Raw genomic sequence first — 15,655 nt, forward strand, 5'->3', positions numbered from 1 at the left:
CCCAGCCAAAATTCTCCTCTCTAAAGGCACCCAGCAGGTGTGACTCAGCGGGTGAGCAGCAACCCAGGAACCTAGAGGTCACCGGTTCAACTCCTGGTCAGGGCACATGCCTGGATTACAGGCTCAATCCCCAGTGATAGGACATGCGGGAGGCAGCCGATCAATGATGTTTCTCTCTCATCCATGTTTCTATCTCTCTATCCCTCTCTCTTCTCTCTCTAAAAATTAGTAAAAACATGTAAAAAATAAAGTAAGACAAACTCACAACCTCCGCCTCCCCTCATTGCCCACCCCAGACCACCTCTGCCTTCAGCTGGCTCCTGTCATTCCCCGGCCTTCCCACTCCACTCCTCCCCCAACACACACACCTTGGGAACAGCATGAACTCGGATGAGGGCTCAGATGGTTTCAAAGAGGATCATTATTTGTTCTTTATTATCAAAGCAGGAGGATGCAGGAGGCTGTCACAGCCCCGTGGATAAGAAGTAAAGTTTCTCAGCATCCTCAGCTGCCTGGTGGGGAAAATGCATGCAGTAACCAGGACTGTGCAGTTGGAGCTAAGAGCCAGGTAGCCCCAGGGTCCTAAGTTCAGAGAGAGGCCTGGGATCCCAGCTGGGCCACAGGCTGCCGTATGCTCCAGGCTTGTGTTAGCTACAGCCCTGCTTGCCTGTGGGACAGCTCTTTGATCTCGATACCTTGTGGACTCTGGTCCCTTCTCAGGTGGACTGTCCAGGTAGGGGACTCACCAGGATCCATTACTATTCATCCTTCTATCTATCTCATACGTTTGTTGTGAAATTTGAATGACAGAATGTGTGCACAACATTTAGTATAAGTAGTAAGTGTCTAGCAAATGTTAGCTGTTTTTACTTATAATAATTATGATTTACAAATACCTACTATATGTGAAAAACTGTATTAGGTTTTTTTTAACTTTTACAAGACTTTGGTTAATTTTAATTTTCATAACAGATGTCTGAGGTAGATATTATATCACGTAGGCTCAGAGAAATCGAGTGATTTGCCCAAAGCCACACAGCAGTTCAGTAGTAAAGTAGGATTTAAACCTGCACTGCCTGAACTCTGGATTTCAGTTGTCTTTCCCATCTCTAGTGTTCATGAATGCTGGCATTACAGTTAGGCTCAAACCCTCAGCGGCTCTCCCACACCCACAGAACGGGCTCCACAGTCCTGGGCATGTCCTGCAAATGAAGAAACTCATCATCCCTTCATGTCCTGTCACTCTGCTCCTCACATTCTGCTCCAGCCGCGGCAACGTCTTTGGAGTCCCCTCAAATTCCCTGCACAGAGTACAGAACTTGAACAAGTCAATGAGTATGTGAATATATGACTGCAAGGAAGTTAGAATTTTTAATTCTGGAAAATAATGAAAAGCTTAGTTTTGGGGTGTATAAAAGTGAAAGATTTGGGGTTTTTGTCTTTTCAAGTAGGCAAGAGCTGGACATGATTCAAGGCAGAAGAGAGACAGAGAAGCAACCACTTGAAAGAAAGGCTAATTACTGAAGAAATAGATAATAATGCTGCTGGTAATAAAATTATAATTAGTCTCATTTTAGCTTAAAGACCATTTTCTTAAGGAGGCCTCTCTGAATCCCTAAAAGAGGTTAACACTTCATTAAATGCTTCTGTAGCACCCTTTACTTTCTCTCACTGTTCTGATGATACATCACATTTGAGATCACTCGTCCTATATTTACCACCTCTAACAAGCTCCACAAATCGTCTTGTTTATGCTGGATTCCCAGCAGTTAACACAGTGTCTGGCACAGCACAAATGCTTGATAAATATTAATTAACCACAGATTAATACCATTTCTCTGTCCTAAGAGTGACCATGTTTCTGCTTGCTGATACCAATAAGATAAAAAGAAATTTCATTTCTTGATAACGAATCAAGAAACATGACACTCTGGTGTCGGACATCTCCCGAGGGTTCCCAGACTGTGAGAGGGCACAGGCCAGGCTGAGGCAACCCCCCAAGTGCACAAATTTAGTGCACCAGGCCTCTAGCACACTAATAGGTTCCTTGTAGGTACCGTTGTTTCTTCATCTTTACATTTCTAGTGCCTAGCAAAGGTCAATCCATTTTCTTATCAGTAAATATAAAAGAAAGCCTTGGATCTTCCTTGACTATTCTCTTTCCCTCACACCCTATATGCATCCATCAACAGGTCCAATCTAGCCTGTCAGAAATGTATCCTAAATCCAGTCCCTCTCACCACCTCCACCATGACGTCCCCAGTCCAAGCCACCATGAGGTCTTCCCTGGGAGATCTCAATAGCCTCCTGGCTGGTTTTCTTGATTCCAACTGCAGTTCATCCTATGCAAGGCAGCATGCTGGCCCTTTCAAATAGCATCCAGCCCGGCCAGGTAGCTCAATTGGTTGGAGCATCGTGTCATACACCAAAAAGGTTGAAGGTTCTATTCCCGTTCAGGGTACATACTGCGGTTGCAGGTTCGTTCCCCAGTCAGGGTGCCTGCAGGAGGCAACTGATTGATGTTTCTCTCTGTCTCTTCCTTCCGCTCTCTCTAAAAATCAATAAACATATCCAGGAGGCGACAGCCACCCTGGAGGGGAAGAGGAAGGAGAAGGCCAAGATTGACTCCAGGAAGGAAGAACAGCTCTTGAGGCTACAGAAACAGGCCAAAAAGAACATGGAGAAGAGACCAATGCACAGAGATCCTCAAGGGCCAGGACTGAACACAGTAAACACTGGGTATTCCTCACGCGTGGCTTGGCCTGCCCTCCCTCCATGACCACCAGGGACGTGGGGACCCAGGGGCAGCCATCCACGTGCGGCAGGCAGCCTGGGGCTGAGAAGACTGGGGACACAGATAGGGCCTTAGTCATTGCTCCAGTTTAAGAAAGGCCTTTCTTTCTTTCTTTATTTTTGATTGCTCAACCTCACGTTTATAGGCATTGACTTGCATATCTAAAAGAATAAATTGCATTTAAAATAAAATTATTCTCACACACTCATGTGTGAACCAATATGTTACCTCACTTATAAAGGCAAGGATAATTCCTATGTCATTGTCACTGTTAAACCACGTGAGTTTTGAGACTTCTGTAAGTTGTCACACAACCACTAGATCCCTGGCATGTGTGGTACGATGCGGTCCAGTTTTGGTGAAAGAAGATATGACTAGCAATGCACACATCTCCTTGCTTTCATGTCGCTAGCAGCCACAGAAGGTGTGGAGAAAAGTCTTTCTTTAAAAGGCTACTTTACATCTCTCTAAGAGCTATGCAGCCATACTTTATCTATGTCATACTTGTGCGTGGAGAGTTTCAGAAAATCAATAATAGGAACAACCAGTTACTTCAGCGTCAGTATTTGCAAAAGTGAGCTAGGAAATTGTAATTGGCGAGGACTCTGCTTCCCACCTGCTCATATACTGTACTGTGCGGCTGTTGGGATGTGGGGAATGCTGTGGGCAGTCTGGGTCTGGTGGGGGACACAGTGTTTGTAGATGCACACAGTCTGGGAAAACCTGCAACCAGGGGTCACAGGCATTGCCTTTGCTACTTGCTCCCTGTATTTTGTGATCAGAAGTAAATTCTATTTCAAGGAGGGGGGTAGAGTGGATAGAGCATCTGTCTACTGGGTTCCCGTATAGAGGGAGAAATTAATAAGAGGACAGTGTTTGGAAAAGTAAAATTGGATACAGAAAAAAAATATTGTCTAAGGATAACCTTGATGAAAGATGATAACAACAAAATTGGATGGCTCCCGGCACAAGAGCTCTGCTTCCACTAATTTATTTGCTTTTAAACAGCCAGGTTGTCAAAAGGGGACTTTGTTCCCTGGGAACATATTGATGGGAATATAGTTGCGCATCACTGTGGGCCTCAGTCTAGAAGCGAATTAATCTTAGGCCGGCATCTTGCCCATGGATGGCTTCCAGAGGCTGATGAAGGGATCATGAAGATCTTGTTTGGGTACCACAGAGGAACAGATTTAGCAGGAGTCCAAGAGCCTCCTGAGTAGCTCATTCCCACTTCTTCCATCTTTGGCAAGAGGTGGCTATTAGCAGTTTCATCCCTTCTCCCATGAAATAGGAACCTTATGATTGATTATTTCTGCTCTCTGCCATTGAAGACAGGGCTGTATTTTGGAGATGAAGAACGCCATTCTAGAAAAGCTTCGAGATTAAAGATGCCTTCTAACGATTAAAGTAAAACTTCTTTAATGCAGAGTCTGCTAACTCTGTGAACTCCGAATTCATGATCAGTTTCATTGGGCTGAGAATCTTTTTAGTCCAGTGGTGAGGAGACAGAGAGGTTACTAAGCAAACTAGTGGTGGAATCTTATTTGCAAAAGGTGTAACCAATTTAAAAAGACTTCCTTGCACCAGGCTTAAAAACAGTTTCAGCACTATTAATTTTGAAAAATTGAGGTATAATTTATATACAGTAACATTCACCCTTTTTAGTGTACAATTCAACCAGTTTTGAAAAACCCATACAGTTATATAATCACTACCGTAATGAAGATACAGAACAATCCCATCATCCCCCAAATTCTCTCACTCTCCATGGTGGTCAAGCCTCCTCCCACTCCAACCCCGGGAGACCACTGATCAGTTTTCTGCCCCATTAGCTTTGGCTATCTGAAGAAGTCATAGAAAGAGAAGCAAACAGCATGTAGCCTTCACTTAGCACAGTGCATCCGCGATTCCCTCATGTTGCTGGCTGTATGCGTAGTTTGTCCCATTTCCTAGCAGAGTGCCATTCCATTGTACCACCGTGTGCTTGTCCATTCACCAGTTCAGTTGGACATTTGAGTTGTTTTCAGTTTTTGGTGAATAAGAATAAAGCCACTATAAAAATTCACATTCGAGTTTTTGTGTGAACATGATTTTTAATTTCACTTGTGTAGATGCCTCAGAATGGGATTGCTGAGTTGTATGATAACTCAATGTTTAACCTTCTAAGAAACTGCCAAACTCTTTTCTAAAGTGGCTGTTCCACTTTTCATTCCCAATGAAAACTTGCGAGAGTTCCAGTAGCTCCACGTCCTTGCCATTTTTTTCAAGTTTTGTTGTGTTTGTGTGTGTGTGTGCCTGTGTGTGTGTGTGTGTTGTTGTTGTTGTTGTTGTTGTTTTACTTTAGCCATATTCGTAGATGTATAGTAGTGGTACCTCAGTCTTGATTTGCATTTTGCTATTAATGATGTTGAGCATCTTTCTATTTCATATGTCATCTTTGGTGAAATGATAATCCAAATCTTTGGCCCATTTTAAAAATTAAGTTCAAACTATTAACTTAATGGCTGATGTGTATATAGGTATTCATATATATTATTTTATTTGATCATCACACCTCTGGGAGGGAAGCAGGGCAGATATTATTCCCAATTCTCAATGTTCAAAATCCCAGGAAAATGGTTAAATGGCTTGCCCACGCTCACCACAAGTGGCAGTGCCAGGGAGAGGCCAAGGCTTGCTGTTGACGCTCTTGCCTCCACCAGGTACTGACTTATTCTTCCCAAAGACAAACAGGGCCACTCTCTACGCAGCAGGACGGTAAACTGTCTACCAAAGCTCCAGGTGACTTAGCCAGCTCAGGCAAAATGATGGAAAGGTGAAGTCTGTCCTTCTGTCTGTCCGACACACATTTCCAGCCCCTTCCTGCAGTGAGACTTCCCTGTGCTCCATCCCCCTTCTCTGGGGTCCAATTCCCAACTGGTGATACTGAGAGAGAAAAAATCTATTAAATCTCCCCGGACTTTCCCCTCTTTCCAACTCCTGGGGGGTATGTTTGCATTTGAATGAAGGCTTTTAGAGACACCACTTCTTCATGCAGTGCCTTTAAAACTGTTTTGTTAGAGCATCAGGGCTCCTGAGAAATGGCCTAAAGAGCCACTGGGAGCGAGGATTTGGATCCCCCACCAACCCCCACACCCCTACCCCCATCCCACCCCCCGCCACACACACACACACACACACACACACACACACACACGAAGGGCTTGACCATTTTCGTGTTTACTCCAGTGCACTGCCTAAATATTATCTCTTTCTATGCGTGTTCTGATGTGGAAAAGGTTAGAAAGCACAGAATAGAATAGTGGTTTGGGCTTGGGCCGAGCGGTCCTGGCAAATGGTTTAATTTTATCTAAGCCTCGGTTTCCTCATCTGTGAAATGGGGATAACAGCACCCTACTTCTTAGAACTGTCCTGAGGATGAAAAGATAATGTATATGACACACGTGGCAGAGTTCCTGATATATGTGGTGCATTGGTAGCTCCATTAACAGCCCTCTAGCCCTGAGATTCGCCTTTCAGCCATGGAGACAGTGAACGTCTGCCCAGGGTCACGGCAGCATCCTGCTTATATTTTCACGATGAGCATGACTGAGCAGCACTAAGCAAATGTGGCCGCAATGTTTGAAGTTATTTGTGTTTATAACACCTAGTTTGCCTCTCTCCAGGAATAACAGTGAAGCACACGCATGCTCAAAGGCCATTAATAATGCCTCCAGGCTGAAACAAAGCTCCAGAAAGAGCAGAAGCAAAGTAAAAAAATTTGTTCTGAAATTTTTAAATGCACATTTTTCTTATTTGTATTTTGTTACAAAAAGGACTCACCTTAGTGATGGTTGAATAGATCCAAATGAGCCATTATGGTTTGAACACATCCTTAAAAGATATTTTTGGAGCACCAAATGACTTCAATATTACTGTCCTTTGATCTACTATAATTATTTTTATATTTTCTCGTAATATTCTAAATTAGAAGAAAATATATTTCAATGCTACCACATCAATAATCTCTAACCCAGCCAACTGTCGGTTGCAACAGGAAAGTTTAAAAAAAAAAAAGAAGAAGAAGAAGAAGTAACATTTGCCCTAACTGGTTTGGCTCTGTGGATAGAGCGTCAGTCTGAGGACTGAAGGGTCCGATCAAGGGCACATGCCCAGGTTGCGAGCTCGACCCCCAGTAGGGGGCATGCAGAAGGCAGCCGGTCAATGATTCTCTCTCATCATAGATGTTTCTATCTCCCTCCCCCGCCTTCTCTCTGAAATCAATAAAAATATATTTTAAAACAAAAAAAGAACACCAAAATGAATCTCTTTGCAGAATAATTTTGAGCAGTAAAAGTATTTATGTCTCAAACTGATTCATTGTTTCCAATATCTAGTATGAGTATTTTCAATTCAATCCAGACTCAAGGTATGACACTCAGAGGGATATATTTAAAGTTCATAGTATTATCCCTACCCTTGACAAATCTAATTTTTTCTTCTCTGAGTCCAGCACATACTTCCAGCATTTTCACAAATCAGCACCTTCACTATGGCAACTATATTTCTGTGTCCAATATTCAAACACAAACAGCATTTCAGAGTTTCCATTTGGAATAGCAATGGATCAGCCTCTGACCATCACTTTATTTTTTTAAATTTCTTTATTGATTAAGGTAAAGGACTTGTATGCATGCATATAAGCCTAACCAATGGACACAGATAACAGGGGGGTGAGGGCATGAGTGGGAGGGTGGTGGGGGGGGGGCAATGGGGGGATAAGGACACATCTGTAATGACCATCACTTTAGATGGAGGTTAGCGGGTTTTTTGTTTGTTTTGGTTAATCCTCACCCGAGGATATTTTTCCATTGATTTTTAGGGAGAGTGGAAGAGAGAGGAGGGGAAGACAGAGAGAAACATGGATGTGAGAGAAACACATTGATTGGTTGCCTCCTGCACAAGCCCCAACCAGGGCCTGGGCCGGGGAGGAGCCTGCAACCAAGGTACATGCCCTTGACCGGAATCAAACCCGGGACCCTTTGGTCTGCTATCCACTGAGCCAAACCGCCCAGGACAAGACAGGGGTTTTTGTCATAGCCCAGAAGAAGAGATGAGTCCCATTTCTCAGCCAGAACAGCGGATAGCAAGGGAGTCCAGTGGCAGTGCGTCAGAAAGCCATTCAGCAACCCTGCTCCATTACCGACCAGCTATGCCGCCTTAAACAAGTGACTTAACCTCATCTGTAAAATGTGCACATTTTCTTGAGAGTAAATACATTTCAAAAGCTTAGAAGAGTGTGTGGTTCCTAATAATCACCTCAATCAAGGTTAGCTGTTGCCATTATTAGTACAACCAATGGTGGCAGTATTAGTATTACTTTCCTCAACACTCTAATCCAAAGCACTGAATGGAGAGAAAGAGAGCAGTGTGGTAGCCCTTATTCAGGGACTGGGGGATCCTTAGGCCCAAACTGGAAGCCCTACGGCCACCAGGTGACAGGACCACTGTCCCCTGAGACAATCCCTGGCTCCCTTCCGAGAGGTCTTCCTTACCCTTCAGCACCGGATAAAATTAACTAATTCTTCCTCGATATTTTCCTTTTCTATACCATTTTTGCTGGATATAAGAGCCACCTGGGGAAACCAATAATGCAGGTCTGCAATAAGCAGTTTAGTCCTAGCGGGTCACCTCTCTGGTCACTGTCACTTGGGTTATATTCCACAAAATAAACAAGATGTTAAAACCTAATAGATGAGCTATTTTTGTTTTTTATCTAAGGCATATATGAAGTGAAAGAGTTTTATTTTTCAATACTCTGGGTTCCCATAATTTAAGAAATAGTCTTTTAACTCAAAGATAACGATGTGTGTGTGTGTGTGTGTGTGTGTGTGTGTGTGTAATTTGTGTACATATATACTAATATATAATTATATATTATTCAGTCAATGTTCTCAGAGACATCCAAACTGTTTGGGGCAGATTATTCTTTAAATAAAGATCTTTTCTCTGAAGTATTCCCTCAAGCAGGCATTTGGATTCAAGTCTTCCATTTCTATTTGTGGAAGGATTTACTTGTTCATCAAGTATTCATTGAGCACTTATTCTTGTGTCAAACAGTCTGCTAGGTATTAAGTCCACTGTGATAAACAAGACCAGTGTGGCCACTGCTGGCATGAAGCTTACAATCTAGTAACTGAGGCTGATATTAACCTAGTAAGCAGGCAAATACATAATTACAAATGAGGAAACAGTCAAGATGCTCTTGAGGAGAGAAGAGAGCAGAATGCCTGCTGTGGTTGGGGTTCCCTGGGGTGCTATTTAAGAGTCCTAAAGAATGAAAAGGATTGTGCCATGTAAATATTTGGGGGAGAATGGTCCGGTCTGGACAAAGGAGTCAGCAATGAAGTCCACGAATAGAGAATGAGATTGGTACATTTGAGGTTGTGAACCAAGACCAGCGTGTGTGGAGCCTAAGGACTATGCAGGGAGATGAAGTTGGCAAGGCTGGCAGGAGCCAGAGCACACAGACTTTAAAAAAAAAAAATTGCCCTAACCGGTTTGGCTCAATGGATAGAGCGTTGGCCTGCGGACTGAAGGGTTCAAGGTTCAATTCTGGTCAAGGGCATGTACCTTGGTTGCGGGCATATCCACAGTGGAGGGTGCAGGAGGTAGCTGATCAATGTTTCTCTCTCATCGATATTTCTAACTCTCTATCCCTCTCCCTTCCTCTCTGTAAAAAATCAATTAAAAATATATTTTTAAAAAATTAATTATTGACTTGAGAAAGAAACATCATTTTGTTGTTCCACTTATTAATGCATTTATTGGTTGAATCTTGTATGTGCCCTGAATGGGGATTGAACCCCAATTTTGACATATGGGGACAAACATTCTAATCAACTGAGCTACCCACCCAGGGTCAGATCACACAGGCTTTTGTGGGTCATGTTCATAATTTTGGATTTTAATCTAAGCAGTGAGAATCCACCAAAAGTTTCAAGCAAGGGAATGGTATGATCTAATTAATGTCTCAAAGAGGTGTTGTGGACACTGTATGGAGAATTGGGAAGGTAGGCAAGAGTAGAAGTAAAGAGAAAAGTGGGTTATTATAGCTGCTCATCTGAGAAACAATAGCTTGACAGGCCCACCTGTTGGCTATGGTAACTAGGTTAGTTGTCCTGGGCTCTGACAACACTGCAATTTCTGTTGTTAAGACTACCTCCAAGGGGGCTGGCTGGAGCACTCTAACTCCATTGCTTAGAGTGTTATCCTGATGCATCAAGGTTGCAGGTTTAATTCCTGGGCAGGGCACATACAAGTATCAACCAATGAATGCATAACTAAGTGGAACAATAAAATATGTTTCTCTCTTTCGCTCTCCCTTCCTTTCTCTCTCTCTCTCTCTCTCTCTCTCTCTCTCTCTCTCTCTCTCTCTCTCAAAACAAATAAATAAAAGTAAAATATAATTTGAAAAAAATCCTGGGGGAAAAGAGAATATCTCCAAGGGTTAATGAAAGATGTCCATCCACACTGTTGCCTTCTTTTAAGGGATCTTGGGCAGCCCATACTGGTCCCAGTCTTCCAGGAACTGCCCTGTATCTTGAACTAGGGTGGTAAAGGTGAAGGTGCACAGAAGTTGACAGAATCCATGTATATTTGAAGATATGACTAATATGACCTGCAGATGGATTGTATTTATGAGGTGATGGAGGAAAAAGAATCAAGGATGACTCCAAATGATGGTTGTGCAATTCATCAGGATGGGGAAATGAGGAAAGAGTGAAAAAAAAGTTTAAGAAGCAAATGTTTCTATTTTGGACTTGTTAAAGCGAAGATGATCATGTATTTGAGTGGAGGAATCAAGTAGACAGATGGACATAGCAGCCCAGAGCTGGTCGCATAGAGCTTAGCAGGAACGTTTAGGACTATTGTTGTTGTATAAAAGCTACATGAGTAGATGGGAACACCTAGGAGAGACCAATAGGAAAGAAAATGATGTAAGACCAAGCCCTGGGGATGCAGCACCAGAGGCCAGGTACAAGAAGAGGAACTTACAAAGTAACTTGAGAAGGAACTGCCAGGGCAGCAAGACAAAGAGCAGGAGAGTGGAGTGTCATGGCGGCCAGAGTCCAGCTTGCTTCTGGGAGTGTGACATGAGGTCAGATAAAACACTGAGATGAATACAGAGCCATGTCCTCTGGATTTGACAACAGAAAGCTCGTTGGTGACCTTGACTAGAGCAGATTCACCCAGGGGTGGGTATGGGAGAAGGAAGACAGTTTGGAATAAAAGGTTTTTTCCTTTCTGATTTCAACTATTGGGCCTGGGGACTTTGTTTGGACAAAGGAGCTGCAGAATTCCCAACAGGCCCAAGTGGCTGATTTCGTCTTTCCGGGATGTGTCTGTTTTAATTCTAGTTAGAATATCTCAGACAGGGAGGATGGGTGGAACTTGTCCTGTACAGTGACTTCATATATGAACACGATCATACGCGTTAGCCAGTGGTCAGGTTCAAGAAAAAATAGAAAGGGAGGAAGACAAAAGGAGAGAAGGAGGGAGAAAGAAAGAAAAAAAGAGAAAGAGAGAGAGAAGGTTTAAAGAAATGAGAAGTAACTGTGATTAATTTCTCTGGTTATTGTGTGTCAAGATTTCATGAAAACTGGAGTTTGACACGTTAGCCAAGGCCTCTTCCTGACCACCACCGTTTGTCACCTTGAGGAGGCAGGTGGCACGGCAGGTGAGGAAGGGGCTGCCTGCCGCCTGTCCCTGGTGCTTGATGGAGCTTTGCGGGCTCAGTCTGGTGCAGGTGCTGCATGTAGAGCTCTGAACTGAGGAATTCTTGTGCCCCAAAATGAAAACTATTTGCCACGACCTTCACAGCGGGGTTCAGGATCTGAAGGAGGGGCCGACGCACAAGTGAAAATACTATACAAGAAATATTAATTTAGGAGGCTCTGGGGGCCAAGGGGAGCCTCTTTCTTGAAGAGACACACCCACCTCTGGCCTGGTCCACCTTTTATTTACTTGAATACACATTTGCCCTTTAGCAATGCATACAGGCATATCAAAGGTAAAGTTTGGTAAACAGTAAAAGGATTATCAGGTTAGGGAATTGCCTTGAGCCACCACTATCTCAACAATCGGTGCATAGCGTCGGACCTGCTAAAGCCCAAGGTCCATCAGCCTTCTGCGTTCCTTGGTGCGCTCTCATGACAGTAATGGCAAGTGGTAGCTTCCCACAACTATTAAGCCACATATATAAATATCCATCTTTTAAATCTTTTACTAGTTCATTTTAATTTCTGACTAATATTCTTAATCAGTAGCAGCTTAGCACATTTTAGCTTTAAGTTTCTCTCACTAAGCATTTAATAATCTGTAAACAAACACTTCAGAAATTTTTTATAAGAGGGACTTTTATATTTTTGTATTTTGAAAATTTTCACCTTCTAGTTTACCACCGCAAGTTGTTCAGAAGTAAATGCTAAGTATTCTGCTCATTATTGGATCTAGATCTTGTTGGTCAGCAGTGGCCACTGGCTGGGCATGTGCATTTCACATGCTTTGATCCTATTTGCAAGGCTACACCTTAGGAAAATTTTCTCAGTAAGTTACAAGGATAAAGAAACCAGACATTTTACTCTTGGCTTACCCATTTTGTAATCTTGGTCAAGTTTAACTTCTTTCTGCTTCAGTTCCTCCTTCAGGAAATGGGGTGAATAATCGCAACCGCCCCGTATCTCAGAAGTAATTTGAGGCCAGCTAATTGACTCCACTGTGTGTGATGTAGTGATGGGGAAAGAACTATAAAAATTTGAAATATTGTTCCCATGGTCCAAGTTAGAGATTAACATTGTACAACTACCCTCTAGTTAGGCCTTTGGAACACCAGTTTTAACTCTTTCAGGCTATATCTTCCTATCTTGGTGGAATTGCCCCCAGGTATCATTTGTTAGTTTGATTTTAAAATTCTAACTCAACCAGATGCAGAACATACTCCAATTCCCATTTGAGGAATTCAGAATATTCCTTGAGGTAACCAAGGATACCTGACGTAGAGCCCAAGGAATCACAGCATATGGGAGTGGCTGACTTGCTGCACTTATTCAAAACCTCCCGAGACATATGCTAGTTAATGTGGTCCAGTCTGTATATAGATAGCCTCTGGGGCACAGAATAAAAATCTGACTCAACTATCTAAACACTTGTTATAATCCTCCCATTGCAAGGTGCACGTCTCACCTCTGTGAGGTAGACATTTTATCCCCGCCTTCCAAAGGGAGAAAGGGGGGGGTTCTGAGAGATGGAGTGGTTGGTCTAAAACCACATCTGTGGTGAATGCCAGAGGCAGGATTAGATTCCAGCTCTACTGATGCTTCCCTAGGATTTTTAACTCACTATGTGAACATAATAATTGATATCAGTCTATGGAAAGAAGGAAAAGAACCCTGTGCCCTAAATACTCCAATCAAATTTCACATCAAAGGAGAAACTGGGTTACAACCGATTTGATATTCTACAGGTGACCAGGATTAGTGGAACTATTCTGCCCTCTTCCTCTCCTTCTCTCTTTATAAATCAGCATCAAAGGTACCAGATAAGAATCCTCAACTTAAACAAAGGAGCCCCTTGACATTCACAGACTGAGTATGCATAAGGGCCCCTGACAGCCTCCGACACAAAGTGTTACAGCAGCAGGAATTTGAATCACATGCACTGCGGCTGGTGTGTGGGACTGAATCTCACAGCTAGTGAAGGGGCCCGGCCGCCACTCAGCATTCAGACATCAATGTGGCTTCTTTGTCCCCCACTTAGGACCATATACCAATTCTATGGAGAAAAATTACACTCTAGAATGACATCCCCAAATTTGAGGATTTCCAATGGTCTTAGGACATATGCCTTACAAATATTGAGGGTTCACTGGATTGGATTTCTCTGCTTTAATTTTGCGTTAGTGGCCAGAAACTCAAGGGTAATGTTACTGCTCATAGCAGTGACTAACTCCTCTCAGATTCCTAATACATCTGTTCTCCTTCTGCTTGGCTTCTGAACAATGGTTGCATTTTTTAAAAAAACGAGCCATTTCTGATTTTTTATCATTCTATTTTGTATGTGTTTCATTGTTGCAAATTATCTCAAATCCTTTCTTAAAGTAGATCTTAAATCCCAAATAAATGTTGAAACTAGGCTTCCTAGAAAGAATCCATTATCTTAGTGCCAGGACTTGTATAATGTTACAACTACTGACAAGAATTAAGGACGATGATTTCCAAAAGGCAATAATGAGTGTTTTTAGATGAGTATATCCAAATTCGGAGGCTATCTGATGGTCGCTAAGAATTATGCTTTGAGTGACACCTAATGGTCGAGAAAGTCACTCTCCTAACTTTTCCCGGAGAACTCCGACCAGCGTTATTCAAAGCTTGGCTCTTGGACCACCTTCAGAATCGTCTGGATGCTCTTACAAAGGCAGAGAAATGCCTGGGCCCCATCCTCCCGGAAGCTCTGGGTCTGGCCTCGAGGACTCTGTCTTGTTCACACCTTCCCCGGGTTCAAGAACTGCCCAGTCAGATGCACAGGCAGGGCCGTCAGCCCCGCAGACCCGCAGGGCCAAGTTCGCAGGGGCCGAGGCGCAGGGATGGAGGAGGCCGGGGCTCGGCAGGGGCCCCTCCTCCACCCCCGAGGGCAGGGCCCGGGAGACGGAGGGCGGCGGGACAACGAGCTCGGGGGTGCGGCCGGCTGCCCTCTTGGCAGCGAGGGTGGGGGGCCGGGAGCGGGGGCGGGGGCCCTCGCAGGCAGGCGCCCCCGGCGAGCTGCGGCCGCCCCGCGCGGAGAGGGGTCGCGGGGGCGCGGCGCGGCCCTAACGCCTGTGCTTCGTGTCCCGCAGACGAACCCGGCGCCTGGAGCGGTCCCGCTGCCGCCGCCGCAGGTCTGCAGGAAGTAGGCGCCCCCCTCGAGGACGTCCTCTCGCCATTCTCTCCATCGCATCCAGCCCCACCCTCCGACCCTTCCCACCAGAGAAGCCCAGACCCGACTGGGGAGATCCAAAGGGAGCACGACGTTAGGAAACCAAAGGAGCTGGCGGCCGGCGGCCAGAAGAAGCAGCGCCCGGGCGCGCAGAGGGAGCGCTCGGCCAGCCCGCGGAGGGCCGCGCGGCCGAGGCTCGAGGAGGCGCCCGGCGGCCAGGGGCGGCCCGAGGCCGGCAGGCCCCCCTCGGAGGCCCGGGCGCCCGGGCGCGCGGCGGCGGACGCGGCGGACACGGCGCGGGCCGGCGGGCCGGAGGGGCCCCGAGCCGCCACGGGCCCCGAGCTCGGCCGCCGCGAAGGCCCGGGCGCGGCGCCTGGGTTCGCGGGCCCGGGAGGCGGCGGCGGCGGCGCGCGGGAGGCCGAGGGCCGGGCGGGCGCGCGCGCGGGACCCCGGCCGGGCGCGCGGCCTCCGGGGGGCGCCCCTGCGCGCAAGCCGGCGGTGGCGCCGGGGCCCTGGAAGGTGCCGGGCTCCGACAAGCTGTCCGGGGTCCTCCAGCCCGGCGCCTCGGCCGCGGGCAGATGAGCCCCAGCCCGCCGCCCCGCCCGGACGCCCGCCGGCCCCGCTCCGGCCCGTCTGCGGGCGTTTTAATTTATTGTCACTGTCACGCGCATCGATCCGCGCGCGCCGAGGCCTGGGGGCGTCCACGCGCAGACCTAACTGATCCTAAAGCCCCCGGTTCCGCTGGGGGGGCTTGGGCAGCTATGGAAGAACCAAAACAACGTGAAGAGCATCACGGAGAGACAATGCAGTGTAGCTTTAGTTTAAAAAGAAAGAAAAAATATTCCCCCACTGCATGAAGGATCTGGACGTCATCCAAACTTTCTATTCAAGAGACTGGACCGATTAAGA

At 45.6% G+C, this 15,655-nt stretch overlaps 1 protein-coding gene across 3 annotated transcripts in view; it reads left to right on the top strand.

Annotated features, from left to right (window-relative positions):
• MAGI2 (membrane associated guanylate kinase, WW and PDZ domain containing 2) overlaps positions 1-15,446 on the top strand; it is a 1,132,900-nt gene extending 1,117,454 nt beyond the window's left edge. For 2 of the 3 annotated variants that reach the window (XM_081102532.1, XM_081102533.1), the window contains one exon: positions 14,667-15,446. In XM_081102532.1, coding sequence (XP_080958658.1) covers positions 14,667-15,328 — 662 coding nt within the window. In that variant the 3' untranslated portion in view covers positions 15,329-15,446. The remainder of the gene's footprint in view (positions 1-14,666) is intronic. The other variant, XM_081102534.1, reaches the window with a different exon arrangement.
• Positions 15,447-15,655: the final 209 nt, after the last annotated feature.

This window comes from Myotis nattereri (genome assembly GCF_964212035.1).
Source record: "Myotis nattereri genome assembly, chromosome: 11".
Lineage (NCBI taxonomy): Eukaryota > Metazoa > Chordata > Mammalia > Chiroptera > Vespertilionidae > Myotis > Myotis nattereri.